The sequence below is a fragment of the Danaus plexippus genome, chromosome 7, assembly GCF_018135715.1.
Source record: "Danaus plexippus chromosome 7, MEX_DaPlex, whole genome shotgun sequence".
Taxonomy (NCBI): Eukaryota; Metazoa; Arthropoda; class Insecta; order Lepidoptera; family Nymphalidae; genus Danaus; species Danaus plexippus.
The window spans coordinates 3,176,755-3,202,393 of NC_083541.1; the positions used below are offsets into that span (position 1 = coordinate 3,176,755).

Below are 25,639 nucleotides of genomic sequence, written 5' to 3' on the forward strand. Positions count from 1 at the left end.
CACCACGTTACATTAAAACACTCATTTACTAGTTTATTACACGTCTCATTGATGTCGCGTTAATGACGCGGACATTTTGTTTCTATTTCATTCATTCAATTCGTTTTATTATTTTATTTTACGTGCAAATATATATAAGCTAACAGCGAATGGTTCACGGAAAATAACAATGCATTTGACAGGATGATTGACGCATTACCTCCATTTAATTACAGAGCAAAATTGTGATTGCAATAAAAATATAGGAATAAAAATGTTATTGTACACCTTAGCGTATCTTACGGCGGACCCGCGGCAATCATAATTCGTCTACAGCCTCCGCTCAGGCGTCTCTCGAGACTTTTATTGTGATTTAAAGGCGCACAACCTTTGTGTTTTGCACTTTTTGTGCCAACTTACGACTAGTTGTGAAGTACGGCGCTTGTTTATCATAACGGTACATTATACCGGATTAATAGTTTGCATTCGATGTTGCAATAAGACTTTGTTTATAAATCGACTCCAAACAATGTTGCAATTGTTGAATTGTTAGCCATTAGGCAATAACTCTTTAGTATACGTCGGTATAAGTATAGGTAGCTATGTATAGAATTGGAAAAAAACAGAAAATTAAAATTATTGAAATTGTTATAGTTATATTTATAAATAAACAAGTAAACGTAAATTTCTTATCATTGTATTTATGAATTTGACCTGCTCATTTCATAATTAAAATACCAAGAACATAATTCTTATCAACATAAAAAAGAGTGAACCTAATTACACATCGAATATTCATATATTCAATCGTGTCTAACAATCTAAGTTACTTAATCAGAATATAGGGTGATTTTCTTTTAAAGAATTCTCAGTCGTAAAAATATTTATAAAAATATTCACTCGTAATGGCGTATTGGAATATAATCAATATAAATCATTTATTTATAGATTATTATAAATGCCGTTTACACGTTAGGTATTCCTATTAAATGATTTTTATATACATATATTCGGAACTAATTCTGGTTATTATTTGTATATTGATATTAAATTTCATAGAATGACGTTATAGAATTCGATTATGCAAATACGATTGCTTCTAATAAACAGTTTAAACATTTGATGGGCGCGCCACACGAGATGAAACTAATTATAATAAATACAAGAACACATTAGGATCGATCAAATACTATAGTTTCTAAAATTTATCGGCACTAATAAAAATGATGTACGGTTATATTCATTTAGTTTTATTATTGTATATGAACAGATAATATGAGCTGTTAGCTGATAGCATAGAAGCTTACCACGGTGTAGTTATTTATTGCTTTTATTGGTTACGAGATTTACCCGAGGCGACATACTCTAACCGATGACCGGCTAGAACTTATTAAGTAACTATTCGACATTATAATCACTTAAAAAATTCTTATTAATGGCACTGAAGCTCATATTGTGAGGGTAGTTTCATAATATTCGAAAATCATGCCAACGTAGTAACTTTGAATAATAGCAATTTTTAGACATTACATTCAATTTAGTAGTATTTGTATTGATTTAGTTCTGATAATTTTTTATTTGCTAAATATAATACCAAAACCACATATTTATAAAGAAAAAAATATATTTTGTACACGCATATTAAAAGTTTATAGCTTTGACACGTAGGTAATAGCCCCTTAATAGTTTTGACTGGAGCTCGTTGGGCCGACTTATAGGGATAATTCACGTCAACAATACACTTTATTAATAGTTAGTTATTTGATGATATCAGGATCTACAATTAAACATTAATATGTGTTCGAGAGGCTGTGGGCGTCTCCTGTAATTTATTGGCGCACTTACTCAGATGCTGTTTAAAATACTTTAGTCAAAGTGAGAAGTACGAGTAATGGACCCCAATTTATTTATTAATATCATAATTTAACTGCTTTTTCTCGTTTTAGGATTCTCATAAAAATATTGAATACAAACACGACTAAAATTCCGTTACTACAATAAGTAATGTTATTGGTTTAAAATGAGAAATGGAGTTGTTTTCATTTTTTTTCTAGAAGCTAATCAGAAAGTATGCAACCATTAAGCCATGTTTATCGGAAACTTTACAGTAATTCAGCTGACATAATATATTAATAATTTATATTCCGTTTGAGCAGGTGAAGAAACACGAATCAGATAATTGTGTCTGTTATAGAATATTTTTTTTACTTTAAACTGTTAAGTTATATTTATTTGTTTATCACACTAAATTATATGCAAATTGTTACAGGCCGCTATAAAGTACGAACGGCAGCAAACATATCATTTTAAAATGGAGCAAAAAACAATAAACATAAAGCATAAAATACCCCGGAAACTCATTTAAAGGAAAAATAAACGTGACAAATACTATAATAACCTATAAACTATAGCTCATAAAAAAAGTGTAATAAATAAATTGAAGCGGCATTTAATGTACCTTTACATGATACATAAAAGTGTTAGAAACAATCTGGGACTCTCAAAGCGAAGACACATTGAGATACGGTAATGATATCGATTTACAGCGTTTTAAAAGGCAATAAAGCACGCTACGAGAGAATCTCGTATAATATGCGCATTGAGAAAGCGTTGGTTGGATAAAAAAAAGTTCATAAATATGTAGAATAAAGGAAAAAAAGTCAATTGATTGCCTCCTCCCGTACGTAAACATGTCGGGCACCGCTCTCGTAAACTGTAAGGGGATATTTTTAACAGCGTCGATATTTAATATTTATTGCGACACAGACATCCAATATGAACCTGAGATTTATATAGGTAATCGTACCACTGATACCTACTAATTGATAATACCTTTTGCACAGTTTTATTAACTTTTGAGTTTTTCTTTTCCTTATTTTATTACCTTTATCTTACGATCTAATATCTTCTGCTTCCTCTCTAATGTCTTTGATTTATTGTTAGATAAACGTTTTAAAAATATGATAATCCAACGTCTTTATTGTAATCGCTGACTTTAACAAACATGTGGGAATTCCTAACAAAAGTTAGCATTGTAAGATCAACCGAATGAATGCTATTTCAATCACCAAATAAATCACTTTATTCTCAATAGCCATTAGGGCAGACCCGTAAAGAGTACAATTATAAATAAAACCATATGATCCTCGAATAAACGGACATCGCACCCGCACGGATGTTATTTCATTTGTTGTTTTAGCTACTTATTTCTATTCGATGGCCCAATTGTGGTGTTGTAGTTCAGTAGCATTGACTATCACATCTATAAACATTACTAGATTAGGGCGAGCACATACAGATAACAAACTGACGAATAAAATGTACCGAAGCGAATTTATCAATAAGATGATAATGTTAAGAGAGTTGTCAAAATCGAATACTTTTTCTGCTATAAAGCCGATCTCATCGGAAATTAAAAAAAGTTAGTTAAAAAAAAAACTGCAAAAAGATTTTATTATAATATCGATGAGATGTTAATGTATAAATGCAAAAAATATATATAATACCTCTGTGGAGATTTACAAACAAAATTCGTACGCGGTCGAGCTTACGCAGAACACTAAAATACGATGGCTATGGCTATGTAATAGATATCTTTGTCCCACAGATACAGAAATAGAGAAATATTGATGTCATTAATTACATAAGTAAACATCCAACTCATTTTAATAACATTAACAACAATCTGATACAAAAGTTGTCTATAATTAATGGTCTAGTATTTCGATGGTATAAGTTCCTGCTATACGATTAGCCTTACTATAAATCTTGTCAAATCGTGATTTCCGGAAAACCATTCGAATCAGAATAGCGAAGCGGTCATTCGATGCACCCGTTTCTTGAATTTAAGTGTGCTATACTATAAATTAATTTTTATATACGGTTTATTAGATTTATAATGGTTTAAAATTTATAGTGGACATTGTAAGAAGCTGAGGTGTTGGTAATATTAATTAAACATTAATGGTTTAAGTGAATTATTTTTATGAGCATTTTAGGTAGAAATCAGTAGTAATACAAATTAATTATTTTATATATACATTTTATACTTTTTAAAATTGTGTATGTTGCAAATCAAAAATGAGATGGATAAATAATAAAAGAAAAAATCTGTAAAATTTTAATAAATTAATTATTAGGTATATCTACCAGTAACGATATTTTTAGCATCCCTTTTTAGCATCGAACTATCAACCCTGAGTTAAGTATTTATCGTTTCGTAATTCGTTGCAGACCTTCCTCGAATCTGGACGAAGCAAAACGCTTTCTCTTGTGTTTTATTCCTTCGAAACAAAGTGAGGGTATCTTCAAGGCTAGACTGAATAGGATGTTAGCGATTTAATGCGTTCACTATGTACTCGTATGCCTTAATTTCTAGCAAGTACCAACGGCTTAATGAAAAATAGGTACTAATTAGTCATTCTTAAAAAATATATTATAACGTATAATCTATTTGATATAGAAATATAAAATATTCTAACGACATGTCTTATCTAGGTACTTCACGAAAGGTAAGCTGATGGATATAATATTTTTCCTTTTTGGGATACGAATACAAAAAGTTCAAATTCTGTCATAGTATATTTATGTTAAGAATTTAAATACATACCTACAGCTAAAGCTTTTGGACTATTCATTTCTATCCTATGTGCCTTGTGACGATGTTATCTCGTAAGTAATTATTTAACACTTATATCATAAACACGGATTACGAAATATGGAAAGGCAAACCTCTACTAGTTATAATGTGTCGGATAAATCAGATCAGTCGCAATACGTCATGAGCAAATCTTTTGATCCCATTGATACCAGCTTTACAAAGAGTAAGTAAGATTCATGAGGAGATACTCAATATTGATTGTAGGGAAAATCGACTCCGTACTTTAATAATATCTTGGTAAGAGTTTTTAATTCATAAGTTGTCACGACAGGGTTATTTAAGTTGATTTATTTATGAGAAATATAGAAACTTTTAGTGTTTACGTTATACATGAAAGTTCGTACTACGACAGAGACGAAACCTCTTAGCATTCAATGGATTGACCGTGAGGGTGCCGGGTCCATCGCATAGATGTATCTATTGGTAGAAGATTTTATATGTATAATGGATATATATATACATATATATATATATATATATATATATATATATATATATATATATATATATATGTATATGTATATATATATACTCTACTATTAGCTATATTCGCCTCTCCGCCTTGAGCAAGCGTTGTGATTAATACTCTAATTCTTACCTTGTCTATGTGAGAAGAAGACTTTACTCAGCAGTAGGCACGAATGAGCTGATGATGATTATGATGATTATTCTAGTATTCATGAAGTATCGATTACACTATGTATTTTTGCGTAGGTACCTATTGCAGTTTTCGCCTATGGTTTTTTGATTTAAACTAAAACGTTTTGTTTTTTGTTATATAGGGTACACCTCCGATAATTTTAATTTTAACATCGTTAATATTTTTAGCTTACTTTTAATTGAGACACATCTGTAAGTGGAGAGATTTTTCTCAATCAAAATCCTAAAGATATAAAGATGATACAATTTACTAAATATACGTAAAAAAAAACTAAACAAGCTGTTATAATATAAATAACAATTATATATTAAATCATATATTGATAAATCCTAATAACAATAAACTAATATTTCAAATGTTACGCCCCTCTCACTTCTCAGTCACTTTAAAAACTTTGCAGGATTTTCAATGATTTATGATTTTTTTTTTTTTTTTTACTTAAATTATGCTGGGTTTTTTTATGTTGTCAGTATACGTAAGTTTTGCATCGTCGAAATACACACTGTTCGTTAACAATGTTTCATTCCAAAACTTCATAAACCTTCGCACATTAACGTAGGTCATTGAATTAAAAACGGGAAACGCTTCTTATGCAGTGTGAGAATGGAAACTTTTGATAAGCATTCCCGATCAATTCCTTAAATTCTTACAACTGTTACACCTCAAATCGAATTTATTGAAATATATTCCAAGTATTTTTGTTTATAACATATGTATGCACCCACATAATTATATTTTAAGGCCGAAAACCAAGAAAACCTCTTATTTTTAGCGGTAATATATTTAGCTGTTCTTCAAAAAGAAATGTATAAGTAGCATTAATTTATAAAGTTAGCTCGGTAATAGTAACAGTAAACAATACATGCCTATATAATGATTTCATCTATATCGGTTGTACGGATGGTTAGCAGGTGTGCTCTGACAGGCAAAATAAACCGAGCGGTAATCGATTCTAGAGTTTTAGATGGAACAGTTGTTGAATATTTAATGTATCAGGTATTTAGAGAATATTCGAACATATCTGTTTAAATTGAGAGTTTTTTATTGTTTTTTTTTTTTAATGTTTACTTGCCATGATTACGTTTGTAAGTATTTAGGAATGTACAAAGAATCTAAATTGGTAATGAGAACTTATTATATGTTAGTTGCCAGTAAAATTTTTAACCTTCTTTGGTTTTGTTGTTTTCTTCAATCCTCCGTTGTAGTTTTTTTATGTTGTTCTGGAAAATGGTGTAGTTGGTGTTGTTATCAACAGAACTAGGTATATGTAAAAAGTCCAACAACGTTTCAATTAAATTAGGAATTTTGAAATAAAAAACATTCATTAAATATTTAAACGGAGGTGCATACCTATAAGACATTTATACTTCAAACTAATGACAGTTGAAGAATTAAATATGTACAAGGAAAAATGTCTTCAAATAGTCTGTTATACATAAATATAAAAGGTAGGTTTTGTTGGTTTTTAGGTAGAAATGTTTTTCAGGAAAAACGGAAAGCTCATAATTTTCACTAGACATCGATAATCGATCTATGTTTAATGTTTACAATTCGCAAAATTGGTAAAGATGTCCTATTTCATAAGATTTTACAAAAGGCTTTACTTATAACAACTCTTATTTTTATTTTAATAAACTGTTTATGACGATTTTATAACTCTTTCTTTATATACCGTATGTAACTTTCAAAATGTTTATCATATTTCCATAAAAATCCAATAAGTAATAAAATATATATATAACATTTATTGAAAACACATGCTCGACGCTTATAAATAAGTAATAATGCCTTGTTTCTGTGTTGCGTTAAAAGTTTAACATTATAAAATTGTTTTATATTTATTATGAACTGTCAGTGTTTAAGATGTATGCAACACTTCTGCTACCACCCTTACAAATGACGTAAGCTTGTCCGTAATAAAATTAAATTGAACTTGCAAAGTCATATAAAACACATTAAGGAGTCTGTTTATTGTAAACAAATACAGTTCCTGTAACATCAGTCCAATGTTCAAGAACTCCATTGCATTGAATGTACAACGCCCCACTGTGTTCGTCCAATCACAAATATCATTTCACTAAGATACGCCCAACATGCGCTTGCGCAGCGACGCGCGCTGTAATCGACACTCAGTTTTTCTTATACGTCCGCGAACGAAGGAGGTTTGATGAATTATGGAGTCATGACTTCGGTTAGTGGTGATGTTAACACGTCCAAGTTGAAATTCAGTGTTGATAGTATTCTGGGTAACAATGAGAGTCGTCAGGATGGTTCTGTGTCGGAGGTCAGAGGACAGGAGCCGCCCTGTGCGGGATGTGTCGCTGCACTTTACAGATGCTGTAGAGATGAGCCTCCCCTACTGCAGCTACAATTGCCTTTACCATATGCACATCTGCATCCAGCGTTGAGGCCCACCTCAGGTATGATATTAAAAATCTTCACTTTAATATTATTGAACAAAGTTGAACAAATCGTTTCCAAGCCAAAGACAAATTTTTAATGTCAGGGTGCTTAATTTGGTTTTTCATGAATTTTTGTACAATTCCCGGTGTAATTTCAGCTAACACAAATTATTTAATATGAGATGTTTTATTAAAGTTAAAACTTAATTCTAAAACAAACTCAGTAAGAATATGAAGTAGGTACAAACCCACTATAAGATTCTTCCAACATCCAAGTTCCTGTAAACCCAATTACATAATATGTAGGTAGTTATTACAGCTATAGACGTAATTAATGTATTTTGTTCAGGGCATTCTTTAAAAAATCAATTCGAAAAGCATGTGATAAGTATATTTATAATGAGACGAAACCTCTCAGCATTCCATGGATTCACCGTGCGGGTGCCGGGTCCATCGCGTTGCCGGGAGAGGAGCTTCAACAGTGCCTGGGATTTGCGACCCAGGTGTAGGTATAGGGGCCCCTATCTAACGCGCGTTAAACGCTCACCTCCACTGTCCAAGCTCCTCTCTCTACCTAACCAAGTATTAAGTTCTGTTTAGTATAAACATTTGACACAAAAATATCTACTTTTAAGATTTCTAGGATAATTAAGGCCGGTGTATAAAAATATTAAAACATAAATAAACATCTAAAAATGTATTTATTCTATGATAACTTTTTACGTACTGACGTAGGTAACGGTTCTTCCCACATTAAAACAAAAGCTGCTCCAGGTATTATGAATAATAATTTAAATAATCAAGATAGATACTTCAGAATACTTATAAATTAATAAAAAAAATATCGGAATTAAATACTACATACTTATTTTTTATTATTGCGATTTTTTTTTTTTTAGAATCTTTGATGCCCTAATTTAAACAAAATTAAAACCTTGGTTTAACGATTCACGCTATAAAACGAGTAATTTTCTATTTTTAATTATATATGATATAATTTTCTTACATAATGACGTCGATAATAAATAAAGACTTTTACAAATTACTTAGAGGAATACTTACATAGACGTTGCAAACCAGTTTTTAGAATTTAGTAAGCACTGATTATTTTAACTTTTATTTTAAATCATCGTTATGTTGTTTTTATGCTCACACCAAAAAAAAAACATGAATTCCTTTTTTAGGGAACAAAATTTTGCATTTCTCTGTATAATTTTGTGTTATAAAATTTTGATGCAAAAGTCTTAACATGATAAGTTATGACGTAATTCCTGAAAATACTATCTGTCTATCTATTTTTAATATTCTTAAAAATACTTTTAAAAAAACTACAATTCCACTGCCTTTATTGCTATTGCTATTGCTTTTTTGCTATTGCTTTAATCGTTTTCAAAAAATATTTTTATAGTAAAGGATTGTAGTTGGTATGCATAAGACATCAATTGTCTAATAGCTTGGTAATCTTAAATTTATGCGTACCTAGCCACCTACGACTGGCCTTGTTAAAATAATAACTTAAAGGCTTAAATACTTAACACTTAATGAGAATACTTAACACTTGCTGCTTAGGTTAAATAAATAATAAAATAAATGTATAATATTTCTTAATGAAACAAACAAGGGACGTAATTTAAAAATAGAGTGAGTTAGTATGATAATTGGGAATGGTTAAAAACATAACCACAGGTTTCGGTTTATTTTGTCTTTCTTTTAAAAATAAATACTAATTTAATATCTTTATAGTATTTTACTTGTCACGTACCAACTATTGCTGTCATATAATACCTACTATTATGTGACCGTAGAGATGTCAGTGTTATCTATGTAGGTACATAGATAATACTCTTATAGAGTCCGGGAAACAATAAAATTACTTCTTTTTTCTCTATGTGATTTGGAAGATTAACTCAACGTGTACCTAATAACTTTCAATATAATAAAAGGGCAACGATGAAACATTGATATAAATAAAATGTGTACATATGTATATATGTATATCATTGTTGATAATTCATCTTTGTCGTTGCATAATCTAAACATTTTTCGGTATGACAATAACAACTAGGTACTTTACATTTTTTTTATCAAAAAATAACTAATTGCACTAATAATTTAGTATCTAATAATAATTGCGTACTTCTATTTTTGTAGATCGACAATAACCACAGTTATTATATTTACTTTGTTTATACTTTTTAAAACGAGTAATTTTTTCTTGGCGATAAAAGGAATCCAAAGATAGATTTCGAAAAACACTGAATATATTTACAAGGTCCTTAAAAGTTTTTGATGTGTCTAGTTTTTGATATGTCTTTGATTTCTAAGTAATTTAAAATCAAACTCAGACATGATTTCACAATGGGTTGATTACTACTATAACAGAGTACTACAGCGTAGTGTGAAAGCGTCGCTGTTCTAGAGATTGGATTACAAAAAAGCCTTCTTTGATTTATATTATGTTGAATTCTTAGGGCTGTCTATAGCAACAAGTAAAATTTAAGTCTCTTGGTAATTTCAAATTAACAGCTTTTCACTAAATACGTATTAAATATTATCATATATGCCTCACCTATATCAACACTACATTTTTTTTTACTTAAGTCTGTCTCTCTGTTTGAATCCGCTTAATGTGTATAATGGTTGAACTCATTTTGACGGGAATTTCATTCGCAGATACGTAATGTTGATGAAAGTAACTAGGGCTATTTTTTAAAAGTTTTCACAAAGAAAAAGTTGTCAATGTTTGTGAAATTATTTCACCTTTAGTTAAAGATCGACTCCTTTCTAGCTCGTTAGATCTCAATATTTTTATTAATAAATTGGTGTCAAATGCACCAATCAAAATGTTGATAACGTTTTTCTGAAAAGGAGTTTCATGTACGAGCAAAACAAACGGCAACAGCGAGTTTCTAAAATATAAGAATCAACCAATTCTTTTCAAAACGCAGTCTCTTTCCATTTGAAAATCCCAGCTTGAAATTTGACAGTATCTCTTTTTTTTAAGATATAGACGATATTATTAACAAAAGAACATGAAATTGAATTAACTGGGACGAAATATTACTTTATAAAAATTTATTATATATAAACACCATGATGTCCACATTTTCTATCATTGCATTGCAATATTTAAAAGAAACTGATACCCAAGGTTTGATAAAAATGTTGGCATTGCTCTGCTAAGTGTTTTAATTTAATATAATATAAAATAATTTCTTGTGGACTTATATGTTTATGTTTTATTAGTGTCCATAGTCCATAGAGTTTTAACGCAAAAGACCCTGACTTACGATATTATTAAATTTGATTTGCAAATACTAACCTCACTTTTAATTCTTGTTGATAGGGCCTGTCAAAATCCAACAACAAATGAAACAAATTTAACAATGATATAAATATATTTTTAGGCACAGTGTATATTAATATTATTTTAATATTAATAGTAATATTACTTTTATTTAAGATAGATTGCTACACTATAAAGCGTTATTTCCCGTTTCTTCTTGTTTGAAAGTTTTGAGACTAGTTATCTGTACTGATGGCTATCCTACCTATAACATTTGCAATCAACATAAATCTCAGTAAACCGTCACAGTTATTTCGGTGAATATCCTTCCGCAAGGCTTTTTAAAGCTTTGAGGTAAAAGCAGTCTCCACTCTTAGAATACTAAAGATGAATGTGAAGAATACAATAATTACCACTGGCGAGCTTATTTGGTGTCAAAAAAGTTCATTTTAGCCAAAAACCTCACAAGAAAACAGCAAATTACTTTAAACAGACCAAAAGATAACTTCTACTTCCGGTGGGTTCAGTTATAGATAACTGTTGGTTATGCTTTAACGAAAATTTACATGCGAATATTTTTCATACTTTCGCCCGTTATTCGAAATAGCCATACGAATTGTGAAAAAATATACATCCTCCATTATCTCCCCTATAATCCCTTTTGTAGCAAAAATGTTACATGGAATTTAAAAAAGAAAGATTCTAATGCATCACAACATTTAACTTTAAATATACTTTAAAGTAATAACATTTTATGTCAGTATTCTTGCTTTTCTATGAATTTCTTAATGTAAATAATATTGACAATCTAGATATTAATTAAAATATTCGATTGTAATGAGAGACAAAGCTTAATAGAAATAAAATGTACAGGATTTTGAATAATAATGTAAAAGGTTTACAACTGTCACTTCAAAAACTAGATGATTACTTCCCTATACATATATTTCGCTTTTCGCTCAATATAAATAACGATTTATAAATTTCTGAGCATCTGAATGCAATTTATTTAACAAAAAATATTCATTAAATACATTACCTAAGTACGATGTTTAAATAGGGAATATGCTTGTGATTTAAAAATTTACCAAAAACTTCATACACAATCTTTTTTGCTAAAGAAATATACTCACATACATCATTTTATATATAAACATGTTTTTATTATTGAATATAATTATTTAAAAGTAGTAATTTTCAAATACCCTCTCAGGTTTGTACAACGCTACACTGTTGGTGGATCGAAATGTGACGTCCCCGTCACTGATATATTAAGTTGACCAAGTTTATAGTCCATGTGGTATTAACTTAGGTATACTCATATTACTGCTTCAAAATCTCCTGAAGGAAGCCCACTGTAAAACTTTGCATGGTAGAATGACTGAATCTATAATAGAGGCACCTAAATTAAAAGATACCTACAGAGGATGAAGAAAGAAGTCGTCTTCTCCAAAGAAAAGAATTAAAAACAAAGTGTGGTTTAAAGTGAAGCTGAGAAAACTCTATCGTATGTGCTTCACTTGATTAAGTAACTGAAGATGTTATGGAAGTAAAATGCCCTTTATTTGAAGAAGCAGAGGATCGATATATTAATAAAGAAAACAAAGTCTTTTTTTTAAATACAAAACACAGAGTCAACTACAAATACATTTTTGAAGTGACTGAAAGTTCTATAAACATTATTATGATTGAAGAACAATGTTGTTAAGTTCTTCCGTTACAACAAACTGATAATATTTATGTAAAGTTACAAAAATTCGGAAATCTGTGCAACAGACGCTTCGCTGTTATTATTCGGAGTGTATATTGACGTCACAAAATAAGAACGCCAAAATGACTGCGTTACAATGGACTGAAAATTTTAGTAGTTAAAATTATTTATCTTTAGCTTATTTAATATGATTGTGCAAAGGTTATTATTTTTTTTTTTTGGTTATATAGTTACTCCTTGAAAGAATTAAAAAGATAAAAAATGTACTGTGAAGGAAACGAACACTAGACTCACTGCAAAAATTGAGATATCTCAAATAAAGAGTTTGCAGCTAACCGATTAATATATGAGACGAAACTTCTCAGCATTCCATGGATTCACCGTGAGGATACCGAGTCCATCGCGTTGCAGGGAGAGGAGCTTCTACAGTGCATGGGACTTGCGACCCAGGTGTAGCTTTACGGGGCCCCTATCTAACGTTAAACGCTTACCCCCACCGCCAAGCTCCACTCTGCTTTAAAATTTAATTTGTAATCGTGCTTTACGTTAATGGGATACTAGTGGTGTCATTCTTTATCAACTTATTAAAGACTTGTTTAGTTATAAATAAATAAAATGCTTTTGAATGAATGTTAAACAAACAAGTAAACGAAGAAATTACGTGATGGATATGGATAAATCATTTGAAAAGTTAGTAATAAATTGTATCGAACTAGCTGTATCTAACTACTTAGTATTTCTTTGTAATGCTGCCCCTAGATCTGCACAAATAAATTAGGATTGCGAGTTATATATTTGTGGACGATTTGATAATAAAAGAAGATGTTTCAAATTACAAAGTTCTTTAGTTTTTGAAGTACCTGACCTGAATTCTAACCATTTAGAAGCGGATTCAAGGATGATTTGTCACATATTTCGCGCAGTGAAAGTCAAACTTGGCTATATCATAATCATTAGTGCTGATACAGATGTTTTCATTCTCGGAATTTACTTCTGGAACAAGCTTGCACGTCTAGACTGTTTAAGTTTATGGTTCGACGGTTCCTATAAGAAGAAATTTATTTTAGGATGTCATTTGGCTACTCAACCCCTTGGAGAAAATATTTGTGGTATTTTGCCAGCGTTACACGCTCTCAGTGGTTGCGATTCGACTAGCAGATTTAGCTAAAAAAAAAACGCTTTAAAAGCTTCATCGTTGGATTTTGTACAAGAAGCTCTAAAGCATTTGGGAAATCCATACCTAAGTGTCGAACAGCTTTAAGAGTTGGAAAACATTTGCACCTATCTCTTTTAAAAAAAAAACTTAACAGCTGATGAACTTCGGTATAAGTTAATTTCCCAAAATATCGGTTTCAGCTTAAATTTATTAAAAGTTATTTGCACATCAGATGCTCTACATTTACGTCTATTGAGAGCTTCAGCACAAACATATGTATGGATAAATGCCGACCAAACTCAACTACAGCCAATTGATTACACCTTCTTAGGCTATGAAAGGAAGGATGGTAATTTGTACCCACGACAAATGACCAAGCAACCACTGCTGGAATTGTTGATTCAACCGTGTAAATGTGCATGCAATTGTAAAACAATGGCTTGCTCTTGTATACAAATTACATATTTACTGTATTTCTTTATGCAAATGCATAAATAACGATTGTCAGAATAAGAAAGATTGATAATTATCATTTTTCATTTGTAATATATTAAAAATTGATTTTTTTGAATCTATAATAATTGTTTTTATTTATAATTTTTCTGTTGTTTTATCACGTGACCAGCTCTAAGTATCTTTAAACATAAAAATCAATTGGTTACTCTCACTAAAACAATCGTTAAAATGATATCAAAGTATGTGTTCAGTCCATTTGCTAAATGTCTAAGGGGGTGGGGTGTAAAAAAAATGGACCAATATGGCTCCTGGCAACATTCAGAATCATAATCTGCGTGCTTTTCTGAGTTCAAAACCATTCACCGAAGGCGGTCCTCACATTTTGCACACTCAACTCCATCCAGCGCCTGGACTAAGTGGTCGGGTGAGCACCGCGCGTTCGCTATCGAAGTGTTTTTGAAAGATGAGGAATCTTACGTCGTGGCTCGGAGACAGTTTTGTTCCCACTACAATATCAAACGTTTACGCGATGGACCAAGCGAAAATTTGATTCGTAAATGGATAATCAAGTTTCGAGCTACCGGTTCCGCTATAAATCAATTGCGTCCGGGTCCAAGCAGAACTTCAAGGACGGAAGAAACAATATACGAAGTTGCAGTTCGACGCAATCCACGCTTGTCAATACGCAAAAGAGCGGCGGCTTTAAACGTCACTAAATCAACCGTAAAGCGGATTTTAAAACGTGAATTGAAATTCCATCCCTATAAAATACAGATAGTGAAGGAAATAAATGAAAATGACTACAATTTACGTCAAAGTTTTTGACAGACAATCATTGGGAGATTTCGCACTTTGAATACTGTGGAGTGAATACTTTGGAGTGATGACTTTTATTTTATTTGATCCAGTTTCTACATATACATATTTGTTCCCCGTTTATTTAAATTAAAGTAGTAGCCATATAATAAGTCAATTATTTATATTTCAGCTGTCTATCGCTTGCCTCTGCCGACATCGTCTCCAACACAATCATCTGCGCCACGTTGTGACGTTTCGTCGAGCGGTAAAAGAAAACGTTCGTGGTCGCGAGCTGTTTTTAGTAACCTTCAGAGGAAAGGCTTGGAGAGACGGTTTCAAATACAAAAATACATTACCAAGCCTGATAGGAGGCAGCTAGCCGCCACCCTCGGTCTGACTGATGCTCAGGTACGACTATTTTACTTATTTTTATAGCACAAAAAAGTGAATAAAATACACACTGTGATAAAAAATCTTTACAAATGCATATTCATAATCCAGACAGTAAATAATATAATTTATTGTTAGTGTATATGCATATATTTAGGAGAGCAAATCGCAGTACTCTCAAATAATTAATTATTTGTGAGATACTAAAGCAAATCGTTAGCGTCCCCTTTTGGTTTTTACAACACATCGCTGAAAGAATGAGGGGTATTGTGAGTAACGATGTCTGGAGGGAATTTTTATAAAATGAGTAATTGCTTTGCTTCAATACTCTCTTGTTCATTTCCAACCACTGCAAACACAGTAACATTAGATGTGTTATAAAATCATAAAACTAACTATGTAGTGCAACCATACATATATTATTTTCTATTTTAATTCAAATCAGTTTATTGTAAGCCTACAATAGCTTTAGTGTTTATATGTCATACGACAGATGTTAAGTTTTCGTATTAAAGTAACGCCATGTATATTTTTCATAACGTTCAGGTGAAAGTGTGGTTTCAAAATCGTCGTATGAAATGGCGTCACACGAAAGAAGGTAGAGGGTTGGCGGGAACGAGAGACACAGACACCGCAGTCCATGAAGATAATGAAGATGTCGATGTTGATACACTTAGCGATTAAAATTAAATCTAAATAAACTTATTTAGAACGAAAAATAATCGTCAGTTTAAGATTAAACAGCTAATAAGAAAAAAAATGTGGTGAATAACATTCGCTGTTTACTTTTTGACAGTTTGATAAAAAATTTAAAAGTACTCGATTCGGCAGTGCATACTCTATAATTGGAACGATACAGATACTATAAATAATGACAGACGAAAACGTGAAGCGTTACACATATTTAAGTTTAGGACCTATTGAAACCACTCGCCAGCAACGCTATCAAAGCCAATAAGGATAACAGCAACAATCAAGTGGAAGGTAGTAGATATTTATTGTTAAAGGAAAGTAAGTCTTATTGTTAGATGAAATATTAGTAAAATATATTGATATACAATTTCTGTACACTTAGTTTTTCGAAGATAATTAAAAAATATAGACTTGTCTATCTATAGTCTTATAATCTTTAACTTTAATTAAATAATGTGTACTTTGTAAAGCTTTAAAACCAAAATCGGTGGAAATTAAGAACTATTTTTAGGTATTCATATTAAACGTACGTGACAACTAGTGTTAAGTCATAATTGTAACGTTAAAAATAAGTAAAATATTAAGATACAAATAACTTTATTATTTTTAATTAAATGTATAAATTGTACAGATCACATAAATGAAAAGTCATTTTTGGAATAAAAGTTTATTATATTGTCTTATCTAGTTACAATATAAACAAGCACACTAGTTTGGCGTTTCATTTGTCTTAGTAATCTACAAGTTTCACTTTGTTTCTATAGCTAGAGCTGTCCCTGTCGTCGTCTCGGTTCCTGCTCGAGCTCCCGTCACCGTAATGGTCGTTTTTATTCCTCTCGCTCCCTCTATAACCGCCTCTCTTGCCGTACGGCCGCCTCCAACTCGTCTGTACTCTGTCCTCCATTCGGTTATCATAGGTATCATAACGATTATAATCGTGGCTATAATTCCTGCTATATTCTCTGTTCTGTCTACTATACCTATTCTGATATGTCTCGTCGTCGTACTTCCGACTATCTCTATAATCGTCCTGGTTCACAGAGTGTTCTCTAGAGTTGTGATAACGTTTCCTCGTTGAATAATTCGATGTTTCTCCTTCGTATTTGGATCTAAACGGCGACATTTTCGTGTCCCAAACTTGTATGGGCTTGTCTTCTAGGGGCTTGCTTTTAGAGCGGCTCCTTTCTTTTCTATTTTCACTTATCGATTTTCTATAGGACAAATATAATTGTAAATAAATAGGTAAAAAATGTTACAATGCGGCTCAGTTTGAATAAGAGCATTTAAAGGAAATTAGCTAGCTGATAACTATTGCTTTGTTTTGCTGGCAAAGTATTATTTGAAAGAATTTTAATCGACTCCGTGAAGATAAAATATACATATTACTTATATAACAATAACTTGAAATTCTCTAAATGTCATAAGAAATATATAATATATTTTTAATATTATACTACTTGTCTTCTGTAGAATGGTTTTTCATATCAGACTTTCGCCGATTTTCTTAAATTGCTTCTTGGTTTTTAAAAATATTGTTCGATAAATAGTGTTTCAAATTACCTTGAAGAGGTTTCACTTCCACTCTTATCAGAATCGTCTTCGTCACTGGAACGTCGATACTGTTGGTGTCTCATCTCGCGCTGCCTGAAGATGTTATAGCATAAGGTTTTTAAATAAATTGATATACAATACTATCTATGAATATATTACAGACTATATGAACAAAAATTTTATAGCCTCCTTCTAATGGTCTAAAACTAAATATGCGCAGAATGTAAGTCCATATAAGATTATCATTGTTTTAATGATTTTTTTTCTTTGGTAAAAAACAAATACTTTATTGCGAACCGAGTCAAAGTGTGACATTGATACATTGCATAAAGTCTGGTAAGATCGGTCTGTGAGATTACAGTGGTGTATGGCTGTGAAGTCAACTACAAGTTTAAATAATTTTTTATAGAGCTCATCAACTGCGTGCGTGCGTGCGTCCGTACGTTTGTGTGCGTCTGTATGTGTGTAAGTCTTACTTCCTCCTGAGCTTGATAGCGAGGTCTCTCATCTCTTGATCTCTCCTCGCCTGTCGTCGACTCTCTCTCTCCACTCGAGCAGCCTCAGCCCGCTTGTCCGCACGCACTGAAAAGTATATTTTATACAAACTCATAACAAAAACACTCAGGTTATAGATAAAATGTATATATATATATATATATATATATATATATATATATATTACTTATTATTATTATTTATATTATACTTAACAATGTTTATAATTTATTAACAGGCATCACAAATAAATATGTTAAATTCTTTCCGATTCAATCTACTGATGACAAATCTATACATATAATAAGAGTGTAAAAATCGAATGTCTGTACATTAAATATTTTTCCAAAAAACTGATAGGAGGCAATTAAAGAAGGGTCATAGAAACCAAAAAAAAAACATTTTTGGAATTTTTCTCTGTCTGCCTGCTGGTTCGTTATAACTTCAAAACTATTCAAGGGATTTGAACGCGGTTTTAAGTTGGATTACATATAATTAAGAGCATTGTCAAGACTGTTTCGTCAAAATCGGTTAAGGGAAAAAGAAGTTATGGTCAATTAAAAATTTACTTCAAGCACTGCCTCAAAACTTTTAAACACTACAACTTAATATTGATTCGTTATCTATTAGTTAATAGTTAATTAGTTATAATAGTTATATTAGTTACTAAAAAAATATGTTCTAATATATGTTAATCTTAATATTAAAACTTATGAGAGGTAACAGAAACAACAAATAACGGTTGAAGCGTTGAACACTGTGCTCGATAGATGGCGTTGATAAAATACTCCATCAACCTAGATCGTGGTATTAAGAATCTGCGTTGTGTAATGACACTACCATGCGGTTCGAATGTTCATTGTTTGTTAGTTGGTTGTGGTTGTCTAGTATTTGTTATCATCCCTTTTCTGTGTGTTAATATTTTAAGTGTGATAAATATATGGCTATGCGAAAAGCGACCAACACGTGAGCGGAGCCGCGGGCAACAGCTAGTGACTGATAAGAGTGTGTGTGTCAACATCTATCATATTATAGTTGAAAATGAAGTACATGTTTGAAACTCACACTGCCTTGATAACTGTGCCTGCATTTTTCTTTTTAATTTCTCCTTCATACTTAACGCTTCCCGCGACAATCCCTGTAACATAGGATTACTTTAACTCCTTGCATACATTTCAAAGCTTCCTCTTCACTGAGAACAGCTTTAGTAATAACACAACATTAATACAAGCACGCAAATAAATAGAAAATAAAAATCACATTGAATATTTTAAGCAATACACAATGTAAAAAAAAGACATCAGCGAGCTTAATATTTAAGTGTTTGAAATAAATTTGGTCGAAAATAGCTTAAATTCATTCATATTTTCATAATTTCAAATTTTTTACAATTTGCATAAACAAAATCAAAATAATTTCGTTTTATTTATGCAAACATGGAACACTTTGATAAATATATTTATAATCTAACCAGCAGTTTTCATATTATAGAAAATATTATGAGAAAAATTATGTATAGAGATCTTATTACAAAAAATTATTTCATTTTTATAAACAAACATATTGATTTATAAAATCTTATATAGAGAACCTTCTATTTACTGTAAGTTTGTGGTGCATGTATAAATTTAATATATATTTACTGCAACCAAAGACAACATCTGTATGTATGCCCCAATGAAGATAACTCCATACCGTAATCTACATGTATAACTAGTGCTAATGTAAGCGTACAATTTAATAATAAAATGATTCTTACTGACTTTGGAGCTGGATCCAGTTAATCGTAACTGATTCTGGTTAGGGTTTGATTTGCCACCCGCTGACCTGGAAAATAAGTATTCAGCATTATAGCAAGTATTCTAGGACAAAAAAAACTCCCTTAAACATCATGGGTCCAATTAACCTACATTGTAACATATATTCTAGGAGGCACAATACTCCTTAAATATCATGGATCAATAGAGAATATAATCTATACAGTCAGAATAAGAAAACGTCATTTAAATTTTATATTAAAATATTCAACGTTTAACTTGGGAAGTTATTGATAGCAAGTATAAGATTTACTTCATTTACCAAACAATGTTGACTTTTAAATGAAACTAAGATATTTTCGGATATACTACGCGGATTTTATTATTTTAAAACTACAGAATCTCGACGATTCGGTTACTTTTCAGCTACCATGATCATGGGCAGACGAGATGTGAATGTTGACTTTGTTCGAGGAAGACTAATTTATAAAGAGGAATTCGAGAAACAATTTATTTGTGTCTCATAAATGTGACTTTAATACTAGGCTTACTAATATAATATTTCGGTTATGATTTCAAAGTATGTCTATATTTTATTAAAAGTACATTATGTTGCTATCCGTGATACGTCGATGTAGTTATTGGACTCTGATTCATGTGAATAAAAACATAACTCAGACCTTATTAAATAATATGCACTTAATGAACAATCATAATCAAGAAAAACCTTGATTTACGAAGACTTATACTTTTAATAAAATACGATTAAAATCAAATAATATATTAAAGTCATTTTTTTTATTTTAAATATGTTTCAAACAACTCACTTATTGTTTTCATCCGAATCAGTCGTGTCTGAGTCAAGCGACAGTTCACTTGATGATTTATCTTCTTTCCTCCGTCCATAGTAGCGCGGTACCGGCTTACTTGGAGGCTGATTTTTATCGTTACTGTAATATTAAATTGATAAATAGAAGAAATATATGTATTTAGAAATAAATTTTATATTTATATTAATTTTAATTATAAGCGAGAAAATGATTGGGAGAAGATTTCTGGTATAGAATTTTTTTGAGAAACTTACCGCAAGGGTAAATGATTAATAAGACGCTTACCTTTCAAACGACAACGACCTGGATCTATTACGATTTGTATAACTTGCATGGCTGTGGATAGCATAATATAGAATTATTGAACTATTTTATAAATAAGCATATACTTATAATTATGTTAAATAAGACTAATGTCAGCAAGCCACATAAATAACAAATTAATATAAATATATATTATTATCTAAAAATTATGACAAAGTTTTATATATAAGTTCCCATATACTATAAAACAAATGTACCAACTTCGAAACACTCCTCGATCTTCTTCGGTAATTCCTCGACTTGGACCGCGATCGCGACCTCGAGTGTGTCTTCCTGTACGAGTGGTATGACCTCGACCTCGATCTCGACTTCGAAGCCTTCGAACGCGATGCAGACCTCGATTTGCGAGGCGAGCGGGACCGGGAATGAGACCGAGACCGGGACCGGGACCGAGATCTAGATCGAGACCGGGATTGGGATTGCAAACGAGGACCGATTGGCGCACCGAATGACGATGACCTGAAATTATTGTTGACATTACTATACATTTCATTATTTTTTGAATATTTAAATAAAAACTTGTTATTTATATTTCGAGTTATTTACATTTTATAGTCCTTTAAATAATACTATATTATCTTATTCTTGTAACACAAAATTGAGAAAAAGATAATCTTACAAAGTTTTAGATTTCTTCACTATTTCGGAGTAGGACATTCCTTTCTTTAAATTTTGCTTCACCTTGTCGGCATACAACGGCTTGTTTGGAAGTGCTGTAAGTGAAAACGAATACTTTTAGAACGTAAGACTTAAAAAAGATGCATATTTGATAAAAAAAGAAACACGAAAATAAATTATGAAAGCAAAAATGTAAAAATATTATCAAAACACATTCAGGTGGAAGTATGCCCGTGTAGAGCTAAGTATAATATATGGACGGACGTGCGGTATCGTCGTCTTCCGGTCCGAAGGATGTTATGAACTGTATGTTTGTATTGTCAGGTGACGGAGTGCGGGAACGGGATCGGCTCGGCGAGCGGGACGGAGCGACGGGCGCGGAAGGGGCGGCCGCGTAGCTCGGGGGACTTACTACACGAGTCGCTAGCTTCTTATCCCTGAAATAATAAAATTATTAAAGCAATGCTAATATTTTAATTTAATATTAATATATAATATATAGAATGCAAATAAAAATGGCAGTAAATCTATATCGCCCTGACTAGAGTCGATGATTTAAGCATGATATACATATATTGTATTCATAATATTTTCTGTTTCATAAATCCTCATTGATAATTTTGTACTCTGTGTTATACTAGAATCAATCAAAACATTGTAAAGATGCCACCACCTTTCGGAATATTTAAATTTAGAATTTAGACTCTACTACAAGGTTCTGGTATTGATGATTCATAATTGGTCAACTTAATTTAAAACCAACAGTTTCTCGTTAAAGTGTAAGCTGTTAGCTGACACATACATTATGGATCTACTTTTTATTTAGATATAAGCTATATAAAGCCGAAAATATTACAGAATTATCTACTTTATATACTAATACATAATGCATATAGCATTTTTTGGGTATTTAACTTAATTTATTGCAAATATGTACTTTTATTGTAGAAACTAACTGAATCACATTTTAAAATTTTACTTTCTTGGTTATCTGGTTTGATATATTTATAAATGATCTATAGACAACAATAAGTGTCACATTATTATTTATAGATCAATTTATGAACTAACCTATGTGCCCTTCTCTCTCTCCTGCTCTTTCTCCCTGAAAACATAGCTTTTTCTTTCTCTTCCCGAAGCAATTGTTTTTGATGCTCAGCGTCATCGGCATCTCCCGTGAGGAATGAGAATAGATCGCAGCCCGCCATACCATATTGAGGTCCAACGGCATTCAACTCGTGAGCCTACACTCAACAGTTAAGCACAATGTTATTGACGTAAAGTGATAAATATCTGTTGGTAGACATGTGAAAATAAAATATATTCGAAAAGACAAAGGATCATATTTTTTGTTGTTATATCATGAAATAAAAGTAAATATAGTGTTTTGTATTCAAGAAATAAGCCATAAGTAATAAAAAAAAGCAGAAAGAATATGTGGCAGGCCTTGATAGAGAGAGCATTAAAAATGTACGAAATATTTAACTTATAGTGTTAGAATGATTGGATGTCTTTGATTTTATACTGATGCAATAATTATATACAGCAAAGACAATCTTGTAATGTTTACATATTACCTAAAAAATCATTTTTTACAATTAAGATATTGATATATAAGAGGCATAAAACAAATTAAAAATTAATATATATTTAAGCTTCTCCTGAAGCATCTTTATGTTCTATGTGGGAAAATCAATAAGTTTTCCTATCAGTCAATCAATATGACTTTTTCTTTAACAAAAAAATAATTTTAGTAAATGGCTAAAGAGTTATAGGTATTTAAGGTTAATTAATGCAGAGCCAAGCAAGTTGACACATTATAAATATAATAAATCCTACCTGTGAAGCATCCATTTTATTAACATCAATGCTAAGATCCACATCAATGATCTCAAGGTCCGAGTCATCGTCGGACTCCTTTGAATCCGCCTTCTTCATCTCTGGGCCTGTAATTAACACTGAATGCCATAAAATAACTCCAAATTCTAACAGCCGCCACTGATACCCAAACGTTAATCTTCATCCAACTGGTTTAAGAAATGCTGAATCTACCGTTAGAGGTGGATGGTTGGACCGTTGGATCGTTATAATTGTATCCAATGGCAGCACCGACCCCTTTCTTTTCACTTAACTTCTCCCTTTGCATCTCTTTCTCTTCAATGGTAACACCGAACTGCTCCTCAATGGCTAGCTGCTGTAGAAATTTGTCCTCACCTACAAATATTTCAAAACATACAAATAATTATAACGATACAGTAGAGTGTATAAAAGGTTTCAAAATTATACCACATATAGAGGAAATAAAAGGAAACAAAATATATGAATGATTTTATTAGATTGTTGTTCAGTTAAAAGTTTACTCACTTATGCCTAGAAAGGCATTTTGTGCTAGAATCCTATATCTTTCATAATTGCATTGTCTTTCCTCTTGGTTGAGATCTTCGGGTGGTATATAGGGTGCCTTAACTTCAGATATAATATCCAGATGTGCGCGAACATCAAAACGGTCTATCATATTATTAGTATCCCCTTGCCATGGCATCCTGAGGATGGATTACATAAATTTTATTAATATTTATAATAGAGAAATTTAAATAGATACAAGAATGACGAATCGTCAAAATTTATCCATTAGCTACATACATAATAGCTGGTCCTTCCCCGGCCGCTGCTACAGCTGGATCCAAATGTATTTTACATTGTCTTCCATGAAGTTGTAAAAATTGGGTTGGTTCTGCTTTCTACGACAATTAAATTTAAGTGAACCCAAATAACAAATTCTAATATTATAAAAAATAGAATGAAATATTGAAAATCTTTAAAATAAATAATTACAATAAATTAATAACAAAAACTTACAATCTTTTCATAAAAATCCTTACGACGTTCAGCTCTGCGACGATAATCTACAATCATTCCACGAATCATACGTTCTTGTTTTCTTGCTTCGTGCCACATTTTTATTAACGTTACTGAACACTAAGAAATGAAATAAAATCTACCGTAATTTCTTAATCTCTACATGGGAACACAACTCAGGTCAAGCTTCTTTCGCTGCCGCCATTTTATTTATTTTTTCACTTTAGAGACGTACCTACTTTTTTCTTTTTTTTTGTAAATGTTTTTACGGCTCTGGATACGAGTCTTTTTGAGCCTATTTCTTTCACCCTGACAAAGTTGCCACTATACTATTTAAAACGGATAATATACACAGCAATTTATAAATTACATAAATAAAATAAATTGTATAGTCAAACAAGGTATCTATTACAAAAACTAAAATTGTAACTAAGAATATAATGGTTTTATCTATACTCCTAGACTTTCTATTTACTTAGTAGTACTGGTTACTGTTGTATTGACCGTTACCCATATACTGTTGTACTGACCATTACCCATAATAAAAGTCGGATGTATAGTATGGGGCTTGTAGATAATTAATAACCTTAGAAAATTATTATAATATTTGCAGTGACAAAATTTCATTAAATTTTTCGATTGAAGAAATAGCCATTATAGCTCTTCTTCTTGATGAAGAAGATAATTTTTTCAAGAAAATAATAAAACATAAAGTAATGAAAAGAATGTGGCTGCATGCAAGTTTACTTTACTACAATTTAATTAAAAGTAAAATATACTTACAGTATTGAAGTTAATTGATTTGATGTATTTATCGCTTCAGCGGGTAAAAGCTGCTTGAACCCGGAACAATATTCACAGTATCGGTACATGTCCTGACAAGTTCGATCTCGCTCAAAGAAAAATTTCTTTAAACCTGATTATGATTGTTCTAGGATTCGAGCGAAACTGGACTGTTACGGATGGTATGAATAATGAACACATATATTTATTAGATCATAATATTTTATTAA

The 25,639-nt window shown here is 31.3% G+C and overlaps 2 protein-coding genes across 2 annotated transcripts; one reads left to right on the top strand and one right to left on the bottom strand.

Annotated features, from left to right (window-relative positions):
• The first annotated feature begins 7,431 nt into the window (after nucleotides 1–7,431).
• Nucleotides 7,432–16,903, top strand: LOC116770556 (homeobox protein DBX1-A-like). The gene is made up of 3 exons (XM_032662086.2): nucleotides 7,432–7,720; nucleotides 15,300–15,517; nucleotides 16,046–16,903. Exons 1-3 carry the CDS (start codon nucleotides 7,468–7,470, stop codon nucleotides 16,181–16,183), a joined length of 609 nt encoding a protein of 202 aa, XP_032517977.1. The 5' UTR covers nucleotides 7,432–7,467; the 3' UTR covers nucleotides 16,184–16,903.
• On the bottom strand, nucleotides 16,844–24,845 carry LOC116770890 (CLK4-associating serine/arginine rich protein). The gene is made up of 16 exons (XM_061520864.1): nucleotides 24,627–24,845; nucleotides 24,411–24,508; nucleotides 24,132–24,310; nucleotides 23,820–23,981; nucleotides 23,607–23,713; nucleotides 22,839–23,011; nucleotides 22,032–22,204; nucleotides 21,769–21,862; nucleotides 21,351–21,608; nucleotides 21,111–21,161; nucleotides 20,823–20,945; nucleotides 20,002–20,065; nucleotides 19,304–19,376; nucleotides 18,220–18,325; nucleotides 17,753–17,836; nucleotides 16,844–17,403 (listed from the first exon to the last, which is right to left on the bottom strand). The coding sequence occupies exons 1-16, from the start codon at nucleotides 24,723–24,725 to the stop codon at nucleotides 16,923–16,925; spliced, it is 2,325 nt and encodes a 774-aa protein (XP_061376848.1). The 5' UTR covers nucleotides 24,726–24,845; the 3' UTR covers nucleotides 16,844–16,922.
• Between the last annotated feature and the right edge of the window lie 794 nt (nucleotides 24,846–25,639).